The sequence below is a fragment of the Peromyscus eremicus genome, chromosome 10, assembly GCF_949786415.1.
Source record: "Peromyscus eremicus chromosome 10, PerEre_H2_v1, whole genome shotgun sequence".
NCBI classification, from domain to species: Eukaryota; Metazoa; Chordata; class Mammalia; order Rodentia; family Cricetidae; genus Peromyscus; species Peromyscus eremicus.
This window is the reverse complement of record NC_081426.1, coordinates 86,486,294-86,502,756: the sequence shown is the minus strand read 5'-3', so window position 1 is coordinate 86,502,756 and position 16,463 is coordinate 86,486,294. Positions and strand designations below refer to the sequence as shown.

The 16,463-nt window shown below is 48.7% G+C and overlaps 1 protein-coding gene across 1 annotated transcript; it reads right to left on the bottom strand.

Moving 5' to 3' along the window:
* Positions 1–498: 498 nt before the first annotated feature.
* Positions 499–4,044, bottom strand: Prdm8 (PR/SET domain 8). Its single transcript, XM_059275816.1, has 3 exons — positions 3,826–4,044; positions 2,743–2,971; positions 499–2,316 (listed from the first exon to the last, which is right to left on the bottom strand). The coding sequence occupies exons 1-3, from the start codon at positions 4,042–4,044 to the stop codon at positions 680–682; spliced, it is 2,085 nt and encodes a 694-aa protein (XP_059131799.1). The 3' UTR covers positions 499–679.
* Between the last annotated feature and the right edge of the window lie 12,419 nt (positions 4,045–16,463).

Here is a 16,463-nt window from a genome sequence, read left to right as displayed (position 1 = left end):
TCACTGGCACAAAATTACACTTTGTATTAAAAGGAAATACATATTTACATAATCGGTGACATTCTTCATTGAAGTCCATAATCATTTCGTGATACATGCACTTTCCCCTGGAAACTTCAACTGAATGGTGAACCCCTTTTTATTCATTTTGTTTATTTTTGTAAGAACACAGCTGTCATCCAGAAATGCAGAAAGCATCTCACCTTCCTCCATTACTTTATATCTAAAATAAATTTTGTCCTTACATATAATTATTACATCTAAACCATAAGTGCTTAATAATTTAAGTAGAAACGTATGACAAATGCATCAATATGTTGCAATATATGACATTTTTTTTAAATGTACCTTTGTTTTTGGGAAAGTGAAAATCCGTGCATTCAAAAGAAAACCCCTCAAACAACCCACCCAATCCAAAATCCACCATCCTGTCGAGAGAGAGAGAGAGAGAGAGAGAGAGAGAGAGAGAGAGAGAGAGAGAGAGAGAGTGTATGTGTGTGTGTCCCACGTTTAACATTTGGATGATGAGGCTCCTGTCCAGGGGAGGGACCTGTGTGTTGCACGTGTTTGGTTGCAGTGTTTGGGGGCATTAGGAAGTGGTGGATGTCCTCGCGTGTCTGTTCCTGCCGGTGACTTGACGGTGCGTGCACGCGCCTGGAAAGCCGGGGTCCCTTCCGCATCAGTTATGCGAGGTCATGTGCCTGGAGAGGTGGTGACGCTCCCTGAAGGACTCGTTGCAAATGGGGCACTTCAGCTTCTCCTCTCGCCGCCGCTTCACCAGGGGCTCCATGGCATACTCCTTTTTGTGATGAGACCGCATGTGGTACACCAGGTCGGAGGTCATGCGGAAGGAGGCGTTGCACTTGGCGCACCAGTTCTGCGCGGGCAGACACAGCGAGGTGAAGGAGGGCGGCAGCAGCGTGAGCGCCGAGGGCAACTGCAGCTGCAGGGGCCCCGCGGCCGCCGCCGCCGCTGCCGCCGCCGCAGCCGAGCTCTTGGGCCAGAAGGCGGTGGCGTAGAGGAAGGGGCTCTGCTTGGGCAGGCCACCTCCGCCTCCGCTCGCCAGGGGCCCGCAGGCTCCGTTCAGGTCCGCGGCCCCCTGCAGCTTCACGGCCAGCGGATCGGCGGCGGCCGGGTAGAGTCTGGTGGGGCCCACGCCATCGCCCGGGTGGCACGGCTCCAGTGCGCCCAGCTTCTGGCCCAGGACCAGCGGGGACAGCTGCGAGAAGGAGCGCGCCGGCTGCGAGAAGGCGCTCTTGCGCTCGTCCGAGGCAGCCGCCTGACCGCCCCCCGCGCCCCCCGCGGTCCCCGCGGTCCCGGCACCGCCACCGCCGCCCAGTTGCGACACAGAGGTGAAGGCGCTACCGCGCGCGGGGCTCCCGCCCTCCAGCCGGCCGGGCAGCGCACCTCCGGGCCGCGGGGCCAGCAGCTTCTCGGCGCCCCCCGGCGACACGGCCGCGGGCGTGGTCGAGCCACCGCCGCCGCCACCGCCTCCCGCGTCGGGGTCCTCGACTGTGCCTCCCGCGCCGTCCGCCGCCGCCGCCTCCTCCTGCAAGCCCGCCGCGCGGCCGGCCTTCTTCACCTCCACGAAGGCGCTGCGCTTCGCCTCTCCGGTCTCGGGGCTGGGCGGCGCGAAGAGCCGGCCGTTCTCCTCCAGGCCGAAGTAGCTGCCGGCGGCGCGGTACTGCTGCGGCGTGCACACCAGCTCCTCCTTGGAGGTCGCCAGCGGCCGCTCGGAGAAGCGCGCACGGCCACCCGCCAGCCCCGCGCCGCCGCCCTCCGCGGCCGCCTCCTCCGGGAACCTCCTCTTCCCTTTGCAGCCGCCCGCGGCGACGCCGTCGGGACTCAGCTCCGCCTCCTGGTGGCCGGTGCGGCTCCCGCCGACGCTCGGGGCCGCGGAACAGCTGCTGCCTCCCCGGGAGTTTTCGAGTTCCCGAGCCAGGTTGTGGAAGTCTGTGGACGGCTTGGCGCTGCCCGCACCTGCGGCTGCCGGTGGGTTGTTAGCCTCCGGGGACGGAGCCGGGTAGTGGTGCATGGGGCCGGCTTTGCAGAATTTGGGGCCCGGGACCAAGGGCGCCTCCTGTTGCTGCTGCTGCTGCTGCTGCTGCTGTTGCTGTTGCTGTTGTTGTTGCTGCTGCTGCTCTTTGCCACCGCCGCCGCCGTGGTCCTTGGTACCCACGCCGCCACTTTGCTGGTCTTGGGGATTCGCATCAGCGCTGTGAAGTCTCTTGGGGCAGCGGAATCGCAGATGCGCCACGTAGGGGAACTCAAACTGGAAACGTTGGCTGCATTCCAGGCATGTGTAAGGGGACGACCCTGCTTAGTGAGCAAACAACACACACACACACACACACACACACACACACACACACACACACACCACATCACATGGTTAGTCGGCATTGCCCCCAGGCCACTTAGCCATCATCCCCCCCGCCATAACAAATCCACTTTATCTCTCTGGGCTGAGTGCCCGAGAAAAGAATATACTATCCCACTTGGTACAACTTCCCTTCTTGACTTGGTGAAGTACATTTATCAAGCCAGGTGAGCTCCATCTTTCCCTTCCCTTTCTGTCCCAGCTGTATTCTGGATAGACACCTCAGAAACTTGCTCTAGCCTATGAGACGCCCAAGAGAAGCAAGGTGCGCCGGGGGCGCCTGGGTTAATCCCTGCGCCTCGGCTCCCCGTGCCTCTTCCCAGCTGGCGACAGACCCACACGCAGGTCGCAAGCCAACCTACCGTTCATTTTGTGGGATCTAGAGGAATAGAGCAAGAGTAACTCAGTCAGTTCTTTGCCGTACCAAACTAATAATTCCTCGTCTTTGGCAATCCTGCGGAGAGAGCGGTAGAACAGCTGTCCGTTTTTTATGTAAGCTTCGAGATTCTGTTCTTCTTTATCTCTGGCTGATTGGACCAGCCGCAGCCACATGAGACCTTCTGAGGAACCATTTGCCGCCGAAGTGTCTACCTACAGTGTTCAGGAAAGACAAGAAGGGCGGTCCACGTGAAGGAGAGAAACCAGGGCTTTTCCTTCTGTTTGGTTTTTGTTCTCTCCAAACATCCCAAACCAAGTTTGCAAAACTTGACCAGAGTCGGACTACATCCCTATATTTGTAGTCAACGGGCAAGATAATGATCCCTTGCGACATTAAGTCAGTTTTATAGGTTAGCCTATTCAAAACTTCATTTTCAGTTATCACAGAAGTAGAGGGAACTTCATGTGTTTCCCAAGCAAACAGCAGGTTTGGATCTTAGAAATTATTCTATGGCACTCATGTCCATCTTCCTAACCATGACTTGAAGGATTAACATACAGGTTTTCTTAAAAAGGAAAGACTAGGAAACGTGAGGCCTGTTACAAACACAAACGTGGGTTTAAGGATACTTGGCTGCCAAAACAATTACCATTCTTATTTAAATACAAACTCTGAGCACTAGCTAGTCTTAACTATGAAAGCAATGTTCAGAAGATGAGACTTCCCAGGTTAGAAAACAAACATACTCAATACTTGTAAAAGTACTTTCAGAGAGTACTTACCATGTAAATAGTCCCAGCCCTAGAGAGGTCTCCCTAGCAATTTAGGAAGTCCTAATCTGCCTGAAACCCAGAACTAGGGCACTGATTTCCACATCCTTAGTATTTCAAGTCAAATTTTCTCAGAAAAATCAGTTGATAATTTGAGTCTAGTTTTTCTTTTCTAATTTTTACTGTGTTCACTATGATTGCTCAAATGATCACATTGTCCTTAGGATGGTTCCTTGCTTATTCCCAACAGGAATGCTCACCCTCAGACACGTCCATTGGACCAGCTGAAGACTTACCCGAAAGATATAAGGTACTGTTCTCTTGTCCGTGGACTTGAGGGCTATGAAGGCTATGCTGTCATACAGGGAAGTATGGCTCAGAACACAGGGACCGAATATGGCATTTTCTGGGATGTCGCAGGTTGTATATACACTGGTAAAAATATCTGTCAGACATTGTTGAACAGCTTTGGCATCTCCATCCCAGATGCCTCTCTGGATGCCTGAATCCTCCATCACTGGAGACAGATAGACAGGATAAGAAGTGAGTTGTTACTGCTTTTTCTGCTATGAACCTCGGCAGAGAGTTTCCGCTACTAGACATATTTTCTTTGCACTTGCCGGCTTTTTTTTTTTTTTCTTTCATAGCTCCTATTTTAAAAATAAAGCAGATCAATCTGGCAGGTTTAAAAGATGCCAGCTTCGAAGTATTATTCTTTCCTTTTAAATATCTGGAATGGGAAGCGTGAGAGCATGCTTCCTGCCTGAGAAAAAGAAAATAAAGAGCTTGTGAACACTAGATTATATCTACATTGCTTTGGGGTGCATAGAGTGGGCTTTGGAGGTGAAGGTGGTTTTTTTTTTTTTTAAAAACCAGCATATGTAGATCTTTTTTTCTGACTGAATACAAACCCCCCAAAACTTCTAACCCTTGGGGGAAAGTCTGTCTTCCTATGTACTGGACCTAGTGCCTAATTTCTTCTTTTCTTCTAACGAGGGGAAGCAGCCTTAGCTCGCAGGCGGGGACAGCGGAGCATGGCGAATGGATTTCGACTGGAGTGTCAGGGCCACTAATTCTGTGTCAGCTAACCTTTCTCTGCAGCCTACAAGAAGGGACGCATGTCTGCTCATTACCATAATCCAACACCGTCCCTCCGAGGCTTTAATTAAAAGCAGCAAGCAGAGGTAATTATTTTTTTTCCGACATGCTTATTTATGGATGAGGTTGAATCCCAGTTACCTTGTTATACAAGGGGGTGGATTGAGTCGCTTGTGGCCCATGAAGCGAGCAGGTATAGGGCAGGCCTCAAGTATCCCCTGTCTGTGATAGAGTGTGCAATGATTGGTGAATGCTCCCATCCCTGGATATCACCCTGTTCGGGCAAGAGGGGGCAGCCCTGCTTGAATGGTCCTCCGTGGGCCCTCCAGCTGTTTAATCCGTAGCAATTTAGAAAGTAATGCCCCAGTGGAGGGCTCTCTATTAAGCTGTCATACAGGGAAGGCTTCCTTCCTCAGCCACTGGACACCCCCTACAAAACTTAGCACTTAAAGAAAGCAATAATTTAAGATATTCAAACTAGCTTTTAGCTGGCCGTGTCATTTTTTTCTGAGTGATCTAATGAGTCCTCTAAGTTGACTTTTCCCTAGTAATTTCACCATTGACAGTGATTTCTCTATATTTATATAATTTAAGTGGCAGGGGAGCATCAGTCTTACTCTTTTCTTATACAGCTAGCAGCTCATTAAAGAACAATATTGGCAATGTGTGTTTTTATCAGCATCTACTAACCAATTTAGTCTTACAAATGTGATAAAAAGGTAATGCCTGAAACTTCGGTCAGCCTCTTTTCTAGTCATTCATCCGTGTGCCCCAAATGGCAAGTATGTTTTCCAGACAGCGGGAGTAAGGAAAATAGCCACAAAATTGAAAGTTTGGATGCTACCCTCTGTCCTGGATGCGTCCCATCCCTTTTTGGTTTCCAATTGCAGATCAAATACATTGCGGAATACAGGTTCTCTTGGCTCCCTTTCAGCAGAATCCTACTCTCTCTTCCCAGTTGCTTGCATTTCAATGTTTTGTATCTTGATTTCTGCCTCGCTTTTTGAAAGTATCTTTCACGGAAGCGTTTCATTGTGACAGGAGATCGCCCACCACTTCGGCAACAGCAGGGACGCAGTCATTAAAATGCAGTTCTATCTAACAATACAGTGAGAAGGTCCCACGCCAGGGCTAATCGCGGTCGGTGTTGCCACGGTGGCCGCCACGACGCAAGCCAGCCACAATAAGCCACAGGCAGAACCCAGCTCGTCTTTCACAGCCCGACGCCTATCTCTAGGCCCGGGTTCTCTCACTCCGCAGATCCTCCGGGGAAACCTAGAGCCGGGTGGGCTCGCTGAAACCAGTCGCTGCTGTCCCTGCTGCCGGATGGTCTCCCTCCACTCCGGGCTGGCATTGTCTGCCTGCCGCGAGCTCCCCAGTCCCTAGCTTCTCCCGCAAAGTGCTCCCACCCGCTCCTCCCTTTGTATAATCTTATTGGCAGAGGAGATAACATTCAGCAACCGCTTCTCTCCTATCTTCTAGATAACAAGGAAAAAGGAGGCAATTTTTTCCCCCACTCTTTCACTCAACCTGCCCTTTTCCCATCCCCCCCCCCCACAACGTCAATGCAAATAGACTTACCAGAAATAAGGTCAGGACCGAGTCGCCCAAATAAGGCCACCTGGAACCGAGAGGGTGCAACCCAGTGTTCCTTTCTGCCTATTACATTAGTGTTATCTCCATGTCAAGAAGTGTCGATGCCAGTCTTGTAGGTCCTGTCCAAAGAGAGAAGAGAGATGCAGATAGACAGATTAGGAGAGAGAGAGAGAGAGAGAGAGAGAGAGAGAGAGAGAGAGAGAGAGGAGGCGAGTTGTACAGATGGACCCGATGCAATGACTGACTGGCACGCAGACACACACTTTTTGTTTGCTGCACATAATCTGCCCAATGACGCGTGACAGCCCACGTCCCCTCCCTTTAACTCTTGCTGGTCTGGGAGCTCCCTCCGGCGCCAAAAGCCGGGCTTCTCTGGCCTGCCAGAGCCAGGCAGATCCTGAGCTCCTTCCCCAAGTGGTAAAGCCTCCCCAAGAGCAGCCTGCCTCGCCTCCTCCTGCGGCTGGGGCCCTCTGGGACTCCTGGGATGGCAAAATCAGTTTCAGGCTCTGGAAGGAAGGTACCCGAAGGAGCAGAGCGGTTCTTTCCCGTTTTACTAGGAGGACCTAGGACAAGGAGCTGGCTCTGTTGCCAGCGAGTGGACTGCTCGCATATGTCCCCAGAGTTTGCGTGCTGTAGCCCAAAGAAAGGGGGAGGATTTGCCCCGAGGGATTCTCTGGCTATTGAGCGGCAGCTAATGTGTGAGGCTAGTGACCTAGGAAGTGACAAGCCGGCTCCCTTAAAATGCATTCTCCCTCCCTAGCAGGGAGTCCCCTGTAAATTCGGGGGACCAAGGGATGCGCTTTCCTGGGAACTTGGCTTAGCCCTCTCCCGCCCTAAGGGATGGGGTAAGAAGATAAATCTGGAATGCTGCCAGACCTCTTAAAGGGACTTCAGTGGTCTTCCGGTCCCAGGAAAAGGGTCCCTGAGTGGGTATGGGCTGCGAGAACATCGCTGGGAAGAGCCTGACTCGTTGGACTCAGGTGTTAAAGCTTTTCACCCTCTGTATCGTGTACTGTGTGGTCCCCAAGGGGACCCATAATGGGAACGACCAACAGACCGGGATTCTAAGACCTCGGGGTAAAGGGAGGATGTTTCAAAGTAAAATAAAAATTATTACCGAGACGGGCTCTCAAGAGCTTTTCATAGCCAACCGCTGATGGACGAGTGGAGGAAGCCACAGGAGTGAGGCTGTCTCGGGAGCCTCGTTGGTGCGCTAAGCCACTTAGAGGCGCTGGCTTGTCCTTTAGAGAAGCAGCTGATGCTAATGACTTGAGGTCTTTGACAGACGGAGAGTTTACTCATTCCGCAGGGGCCACAACACAATGACACTGGGGGCTCTCGGGCGGTTTCTCTCTGGTAGGCTTTCCATTCCTAAGGGAAGAAAGGCCTTTGAGAGGCAGAGGCGATCCCTCAATTCCCACCCCCCACTCCCAGCGCATTCAGTTGGGCAATAGGTCAGGTTTGGTATAAATTCAACTCACTCGCTAAAGAGCAAGAGGCGGGACCAGGATTTAAGGAGATAATCTCTGTCCCTGCCTCTCAGGGTGAGCATATGAAGGGTTGGTAGAGGACAGTATGGTCCTCTCTCTCTCTCTCTCTCTCTCTCTCTCTCTCTCTCTCTCTCTCTCTCTCTCTCTCTCTCTGTCTCTGTCTCTCTCTCACCCTGGAGGCCAGCAACACACCACCAGTGTCTTTCCTTGTAGGTACCTGCCACCAGGGAAGAATGGGCATTGGAGAAAAGCAGGGGATTTCCTAAAAGTTCACATCTCTGGAGTCTTTTCTTTTCACCTCCTCCAGAAGGTTGTCAGTCCTGATGAGGCAGAATCCCCGCCTAGAATTAAGCTGGGGCTGGAGGAAGGGACGGATGTCAACCATCATAGACCAGGAGAAAGGTCAAACTTCTCACTTGACTTCCGGGCTAACAACTGACATTGCAAAGAAAGTCCCTGCAAAGAAAGTTCCTGAACAGCAGCTCCTTCTTCAACTCCCAAGTGTCCTTTCTCCTCTCTAAGTCTGTTCAGTTTAAAATACCCTGGTGAAGGAGTTCAGTGAAATGGCAGTCTTCAAATGTCTCCGTGTAAGAGTCTGCAGCTGTATTTAGCTGTCAATTTTCTCACAACCCCATTAATTTCTCCTCATTCTGAACCCTCTACATCCTCCTCCTCCTCCTCCTCCTCCTCCTCCTCCTCCTCCTCCTCCTCTCCTCCTTCTCCTTCTTGCCCTCCTCCCTCTTCTCCTGCCCCCCCTCTCTCTTTCTCACAGCATTCCCATACTGATATTTTAAAGAAAGGATTGGAGCATTAGAAATGTTCAAAGAGTTGTCTCAAATATGGAAAATAAGCCCCTGGGTAAAAGAATGTAGGCAAGATATTTAAGTGAATTAAGAGAAGGAAAGCCATGAAAAACCAGAAAGGCCCAAATGTAAGCGATAGAAAGGCATGAGAGAAGCCGGGAGGTGGTGGCGCACGCCTTTAATCCCAGCACTCAGGAGGCAGAGCCAGGCGGATCTCTGAGTTCCAGGCCAGCCTGGACTACCAAGTGAGTTCCAGGAAAGGCACAAAGCTACACAGAGAAACCCTGTCTCGAAAAACCAAAAAAAAAAAAAAAAAGAAAGGCATGAGAGAAAAATCAGTTCTAGGGCTGGGGAGATGAGGCGAGGCTCACAACCAAAAATGTAAGAAAATCAGTTCTCACAGTGCTGTGGTGGGGTAGAAACTAAGGCCTGGTTCAGGTAACACGAGCCTTAAGGGGACGCCTGCTGGGAGAACTCAGCTCCATTAATGAGTTGAACAGAACAGAGCTTTGTGTCTGCTTTGGTTATCGTTTAGAAAACACCAAGTTTGTTTTTCCCAGAAAACGTCATCTGCCCATGCATTTTAACAATCTTTGTACATCCTGTAAACACCCAAACCCCCATTCCACTTCAGAAGGCTTCTAGAAAATGAACTCCTAATGGAGGGTGTTTTTCTTGTGTCTGGCCTTTTCTCCTCCAGTGTTCTGCCTCCTTTCTCTTTCTGTCTCTGCTGGTGTACTGAATTCTTGTTTCTACCTGGTGAGAAGTAGAGAATGTCTCTGGCATTTCATGTGGGAGTTGATGAGCTTGGTTTTCAAATCTAAAACCAGAGGGAACCTAGAATTCAGTACATCAGGAAGAAGAGAGGCCTACCTTCCTCAAGTTCTCTACCACTTAGCTACCCTCCCGCTCAAAGGCGAGATTTTTTTTTAAAAGAATCTGATCAAAAGATGTGTCATCTCATTTTTTTCATCCTTTAAGTAAATGTCCCTTCTGCTTTTAAGTTAAAGTGTCTAAATTTTGAAATCCCTCACATTTGATGGATCTGAGTTGCTCTTTTGTTTGAAGACCAAATAAATGCCTGACATATCCAAACAAACAGCTATGCTGAAATTCCTACTTCAGAGGCTTCCAGTATTTTAAGTGGTATACATTTTATTTGGTCATATACGTGGTCAAAATGACTATCATTAATAGAACATTAATAAACTCCACCATTATTTTTATTTTTCTAGCAATGTATGGGCTAAGGCAGTACACAAACTGCTTTGAAATCACTTATCGGATTTCAGCAATGCTAAATGAAGAGTTGAGACATTTATTCAGCCTCAGACAGTACTATAAAAACACACTGCACTCAATAGTTTTACGCAATGAAATAGAACACTGGGTTTATGAATGTACTTGGAGCTCTTTCCTGGGGGTTTATTTCCAACAAAAGTGCCACTCATAATGAGCAAGAGCACCCACTCTGCTCTGCTTTGGCAAGGTTTCTTGCAGCTGTGGCACAAACACATGTAGACTATGGCAGTGCTGCTGTGGAAGAGAAGGTGAGAGAAGCTGATGGACGATTATTGGCCTACACGAGAGAGTGAAGCAAGGACAAGAAGTGAAGTTTGGTTCTCAGTGAATTTCTCCCTCGGGCTTAAGAAGCAGGGCCTCAAATAAAGTTCCATCACAGGAGAAAAACAATGACTTCTCTGAGTAGAAGTCATATAAGGATTGGCCACTGTTAGCAAGAACACATCATTTTGTTTTTCTATGTCTGTCTAGGTCTTGGTTTCTATCTCTAATCCTATTGCCAAAGCAATCTAACCAGCACAGTCTTGGGGACCGAAAGAGTTTGGCAATTCACAGTGCACAGAGGATTATTCTTAGAGATGAAGGGAACATTGTTCTCAGACATGAGAGGATATCCTGGAAGCAGAAGGTAGCAGCTCTTCCCAAGTTGGTTAAGTTCCTACAGGGATGTCTGCAGAAGAGGACGTCAGAGTTGGACACACACACACACACACACACACACAGAGAGAGAGAGAGAGAGAGAGAGAGAGAGAGAGAGAGAGAGAGAGAGAGAGAGAGAGAAGGAACTTCAGGTACAGCATGATATTATCTTACTTCATCTTTCGGAATGAGGAGTCTTCTAAGGGAAAAATATGACTGATGATTTGTATTTAGAAGCAGAAACCATGGGCAATGTGCTGCTGCTTTGGGCGAAACACCTGTCAGACACCAAAACTATTGATGATGGGTCAATTCATTTTCTTATTCTTTTGGGGGGCCTGGAATGGGGGGGGGGGTGAGACATGGTTTCTTTTTCATGATTTCTCTATATAACCTTGGCTGTCCTAGAACTCAATCTGTAGATCAGGCTGGCCTCGAACTCAGATATACATCTGCCTCTGCCCCCCCAGTGCTAGAAGTAAAGGCGTGTGCCACCACACCAGGCTACCACTTTCTTTTATTCTGAGAATGATAGCTAGTGAGTTTAGAAAGAGAGTGAGATACGAATCTCATTATTTGTTTTATATCTTGTTGAACATAAAGGTTCACCAAAATTGAGTGCACAATTTGTGTTTTACAAGTGTATATGGTAAGCTCAGTTTAGGTCTATCCCTCTCTTGGGGTATTATAGCTTTAATAACCACTGGGTGGTTATTTTTTTAAAAATGTGCTTCCTGGTCTGGTCCTGGGAAATCATCCATCTCATGGGATAGACAATTCTACAGCCTGTCAGGAAGAAGTTCGTATTCTCCACTCTCTCCTCACTCTGCCTCTTCAGAGGAAAAGAAAGAAAGAAAAAAGACTTTCTTTCCTTTCTTTTTTTCTTCAGTGGTCTTCAGTGCTGTTCCCCTTGGCATCATTGTGATTACAATCTACCTTCCTCTGAGTTCCAATTATGCTTTCTTTGGGGTTGATCTGAGAGAGAGCCCGGTAGTCTTTAAAGGCACGTGTGTCATTCATGCCCTGCCCTGCCATCCCTTCTTGGATCTGAGTGGTAGCCTGACGGCTCAATGGCATCTGAATATGAGTTCCAGAAGGGCTAGCAGTCTGAAATGATACACTATTCATCTAAAAGCCAATGCTTCACACTCACCTGGATGGGGAGGATGTGTGAACCAAGTCTAGTGTATTGACCCTTGAATGATGCCAGCCTTTCTACCACTCCCTTAGATGAATGTCTAGAGATCTCTCAAGGGACAGCTAGTTTTCTGTCAGGTCTGTAGATTCTTGAACTCTGATACCACTGATCATCAATAGCTCTACACAAGGTGAGCTGAACACAAGAGCCACAGATTATGGAGAACTGCTCAGCACTCCTCATCAATGCCAGGCAGGGTGGGATCTTGGCATGTCTAACAGTCAAGAGAGAGACTTAGCCGGGCGGTGGTGGCGCATGCCTTTAATCCCAGCACTTGGGAGGCAGAGCCAGGCGGATCTCTGTGAGTTCCAGGCCAGCTTGGGCTACCAAGTGAGTTCCAGGAAAGGCACAAAGCTACACAGAGAAACCCTGTCTCAAAAAAAAAAAAAAAAAAAAGAGAGAGAGAGACTTTTGATAAGGCTGGCTTAAATCTTGAGAATGTCACCAAGCTGAGAGTCCTTATAACAGATTTCTTCACTCAGCCAGGAGAAAGATCTTACCCTGACATTCAACACCTGAACTCTTATCTACCCCATGCCTCATTTCAAACTATAATTCTAGACTTTAATCCCAGCACTTGGGAGGCAGAGGCAGGGGGATCTCAGTGACTCTAGGCCAGCCAGGCCTACAGAGTGAGTTCCAGGACAGCCAGGGCTACACAGAGAAACCCTGTCTTGAGGGGGGCACTGACTGGCACACTATGTGCATTTCCCAGGCAGACTCATTCCCTGGTGCCTAATTCCAGCTGGCTTTTTGAGCAGATAAGCACTTACCCTGCAAGGAATTGTTTGCTGGGAGTGAGCAGAAAAGCATTTCTTCTCTTGGGGAAGGAGTCTATCGAGAGTACACACATGCTCAGGCCTTTCTAAGTTGGAATTTGCTAATGATGATATACTTTTTGAGACCTTTGGGAATGGGGAATGATACCAATAGTAACAACAGTGAGATTCACATTATCTTGCAAGAGTTTTAGAAGTCCTCCTAAAATCTAATTTAAATTAATCCTCTGCTTATATTGCCATTTGAACTGTTGGAGTACAAGACATCTTCCATGATTTCAGTGCAAATGGACAACAGGTGTTCCATAAATTAATTTAACATCAGTAGAGGATGTTTCCTCAAATGTGATGTGGAAAGCCTATAACTTTCAACATATTTTTAAAAGTACTTAAAATCACCAGCAAATGTGGTTTTCAATGAGAGTACTTGGAGAAGTATTATCCTTAAAAGCTCAAAGGTGAAAAGTTTGTCAGAAGCAATAGTAATACTATAGATGTTACAGACGACAGGAAGTGTACTTCATGAGGTGGAGGAAACACTAGGCAGTGGGGGTTGGCACGCATTTTTGCTCTTTTGAATGTATTAGATGAAAAGCTACTTCTCAAGCTGGCATGGGAGTCCCTAGCAATAGGATAATCAGTATGTCAATGAGCCTCCATAAGATTTTAATAAGAACTCATGTTTTAAAAAACGGATTATATTTAAATTTCCAAAGGAATCTTTTGAAATATTCCTAAGTAAACATAATTGACTATAATGATTGCAATATTTGTGATTTCCTAGGCCTCAAATTCAATGTAGGCCAAAACAACTATGCACTTCACTCATGGTTCTATCTATCTATCTATCTATCTATCTATCTATCTATCTATCTATCTCTAGGTGACTGTAACCTTTTTAGAGTGAAATTGAAATTCAAATATCGAGGAATACATAAATGGCAATTTTCAACTAGAGGTCAAATTCACCCCAAGAGATGCCCACATCCTCCATCTTCTCCTGCCCTCCTCGGAGTTTTGCATCTCTTACTTCAGATGTGCTGTGCCTGCTGTGGAGTGCATCCTTCCTTGCCTTTAGAACCCATTCTAAAGCAGCATCACCCTGTCCCTAAGGCCTTCCCCTCCCAAGGACCATAACTGAAGACACACACAGATGTTTCTAATGTATAGGGACCTACATGGACACCCCCCCCCAAAGCCTGGCAACAAGAGAGGCCGACCAACCTCAGTGCTGACTTTCTTTCTACTTTAGGCTGACTCTTGGCTTCCCTGACATTTGAATTGTCATCTTTCATCCAAAACAAACAAGAAAAACATTTGTTAACCCTTTCTCTGTATGCCTGTGTATTTACGACAGTGTGAAAGTTGTTGAAATTAGCAATTAAAAATATGACTTTCTCTTACTTTCCTTGGCTGCATGCCTATAACGGACGCAATGCTCCTTGCTGCATGTCTTCATGTGACACTGTTTTGAGAATACAATTCAAGGGAAGTCATATTTTACTGTGTAGTATCTGTGTGTGAGTATATGCCCCTCAGCATCACACATTCTTAGGTCTATCTGAGGTCCTAGCATATTGTTTGCATACAAATAGGGTTTCTCTTCACTTGTGGAGAAAGCCAATGCATTGTGACTACAGCAGATTACATTTCCTCCCTAGACTCACTGGGTGCTGTATCCCAAGACCCCTTAAAACTGAATCTGAGCTCAGAGAGCTTGGGAGAAAGCAAAGTATGAGCACTGCTGCTGGGTCTGGAAAGTTTCTGATGTCTGGATTGTCAGGTGCCCATGTCTCAGCAATAGCAACAGAGCTAAGAATCTTCCAGAGAAGGCCAAACCACAGGCCTCAAGGAGGGAGCACCCAACAGTATTTCCCAGGCTTGAAAGTAGCCAGGGATCCATAATATTTGCATTAATTCACCAGAATGTGGAGTTGATGGCCGAAGATGTCACCTGGGAAGGGAAAAGGGTACCGCCCACAGCGAGTGGAGGGGACCAGGTTGAGAGAGGCTCGAGGAACCTTGAACTTCTAGCAGGGACAGGCCAACCAGTGTGCTTGGCACTCTCCTTAAGGCTGAGGCCCAGAGAAATTCTAAGGGTCTGTCACATTTCCCAGACTGCCTAACCTCCCAACAGCCTCCTCTCAATTAATGCCAAAGCTAGGTGCTGGGCGATTGTTGTAGAACGGGGTCTCCAGGGCGAGCCCTGCTCGGACAGTAATACTCCTTCGCTTCTTCGCCAGCGTCACTCTCCACCTGCTCCGGTGCATGACCTAGCCCTGGCAGATCGCCCAGCTTTGGCGAGTGCCGGCAGTGTTAGCACTCTCGCTAGCTGGCTGCCAGTGACCTAGCTCAGCTTCCGTTTTCCTGCAATTGAACTAGCTGGCAAGAGCTGCCTCGGGATTGCAGTGGGGACTCGGTGAGGGAACAAGGGCGAGCTAGCTTTGGAAAGCCAGTTGCTGGGCAGATGGTAAGGGATTACTTCCGTGAGCCAGGGTTAGTTTCATTGCAGTCTTTGACATCCTGGGGAGGTCTCAACGCCTTCATTAACGAACGAATATCCTCCTTAGTCAGAAGCCTGGAGCACCGACCCAAGAAGAACCGGCCTCTAACACACGAGCAGGCTCACTGTCCCACCCGAGGAGCGACATTGGGTTCAGCTCTTTGCTCTAAGAACATTGTGCATGTGCTACAGCCTCATCTATGAACACAAGGCAGTGCAGGAGCCCTTCTATGAAGTTACTGCGAGGGTCGAGTTTCTATTTAGCAAGAGCACAGAAATGCCTAGTGTAGGGCAAATGCCCAATGCCAACGAGGCCTGCAGCTACTCAGGCTGCCTTCATTTCCTCATTGGGAATGCAGTAAAGTGTATTCCCCTGCTTTCCGGGGGGTGGGGGGTGGGGTGGGGGGTGGTTCAGTGAAGGCCGAGGAGATATTGTCTGCCTCCCCACCCAACCTGTCTCCACGAGTTTGCAGGAGGCCAGGAAAGAAGGATAGAAGGAATAGACAGGGTCCCCCCACCCTCCATTCCCACTGGAAAACTTTGCTTCAGGCCTGGGAGGTTCCACTCAACAGGGTGCCACGTTAGACACAAGAGGAATCAGGGTAGCATAGTCAGAGGTAAGCCTGCGCAGTCAGTGGATGGGAAACATGGGAATGTGTTACTGGTAACTCAAGACAGACCAAGCAGCTGGGTCCATAGCAGCATCTACACGACCTGCAGCATCCACTGGGCCCTGGGACATACAGCACAGCTAATTTTCATAGGGAGGGTCGGCAAGCCACGCCCTAAGCACTCTCTCTCCTCCCTCCAACTTGTTTCTTCTCCTTCTCCCCTCCCCAGTCCTGATACCTACCTACATACTAGCCCAGCAACGGCCTCCTCCTACTGTACACACCCTCTACAACTAAGAATACTGGCCCAAGTTTATAATCTTCAGCTGTCTGAAATCTCCAGCCCAGTCCCCGGACTCAGAGACTTTTGTGGGTCCCCAGTTTCTCCTCCTTCTAAAGGATAACACTGACAGTAGTTAAGAGCTGTCTATTTGGGATGCTGAGCACTTAAATTTGAGCTTTAGGTCTTCAGTTAGCTAGTTATGTGTCTGAGCGAATCACTTAACCCCTCTGAACTTTCCACACTGCAAGCCCAGGCTTGTGTTCAGATCACAGCTCTGTCACTTGGGTTAACCAGTCCCTCTGCATTGCAGCTTCTTGTGAAGAAGGGGTAAACCTACGATGATTTAAAAAAATAGTCGGTGTGTCAGCATAAGAATTAAGTGTGGGTGAACGTTTGGCCTCGCACACAGGAAAAGGCCTGAAGTTAGTTGTCTGGAGCATTTGAGTGCCTCCCTTGTGAGGGGCGCAGTGAAGATAGCTTTCCAGGCTTGGCTCAATTACTGCATGTTTTTTCCTTTCTAGAGAGAAAGAAGATGCAGAGGTGCATGTTGGAATGTGGGTGGCCGTGTTTCTAAGAAAGGTAGGAGGAAGTTAGTAGCAGAAAACGGTGGCATTTGTGGAAGCGGTCCCTGC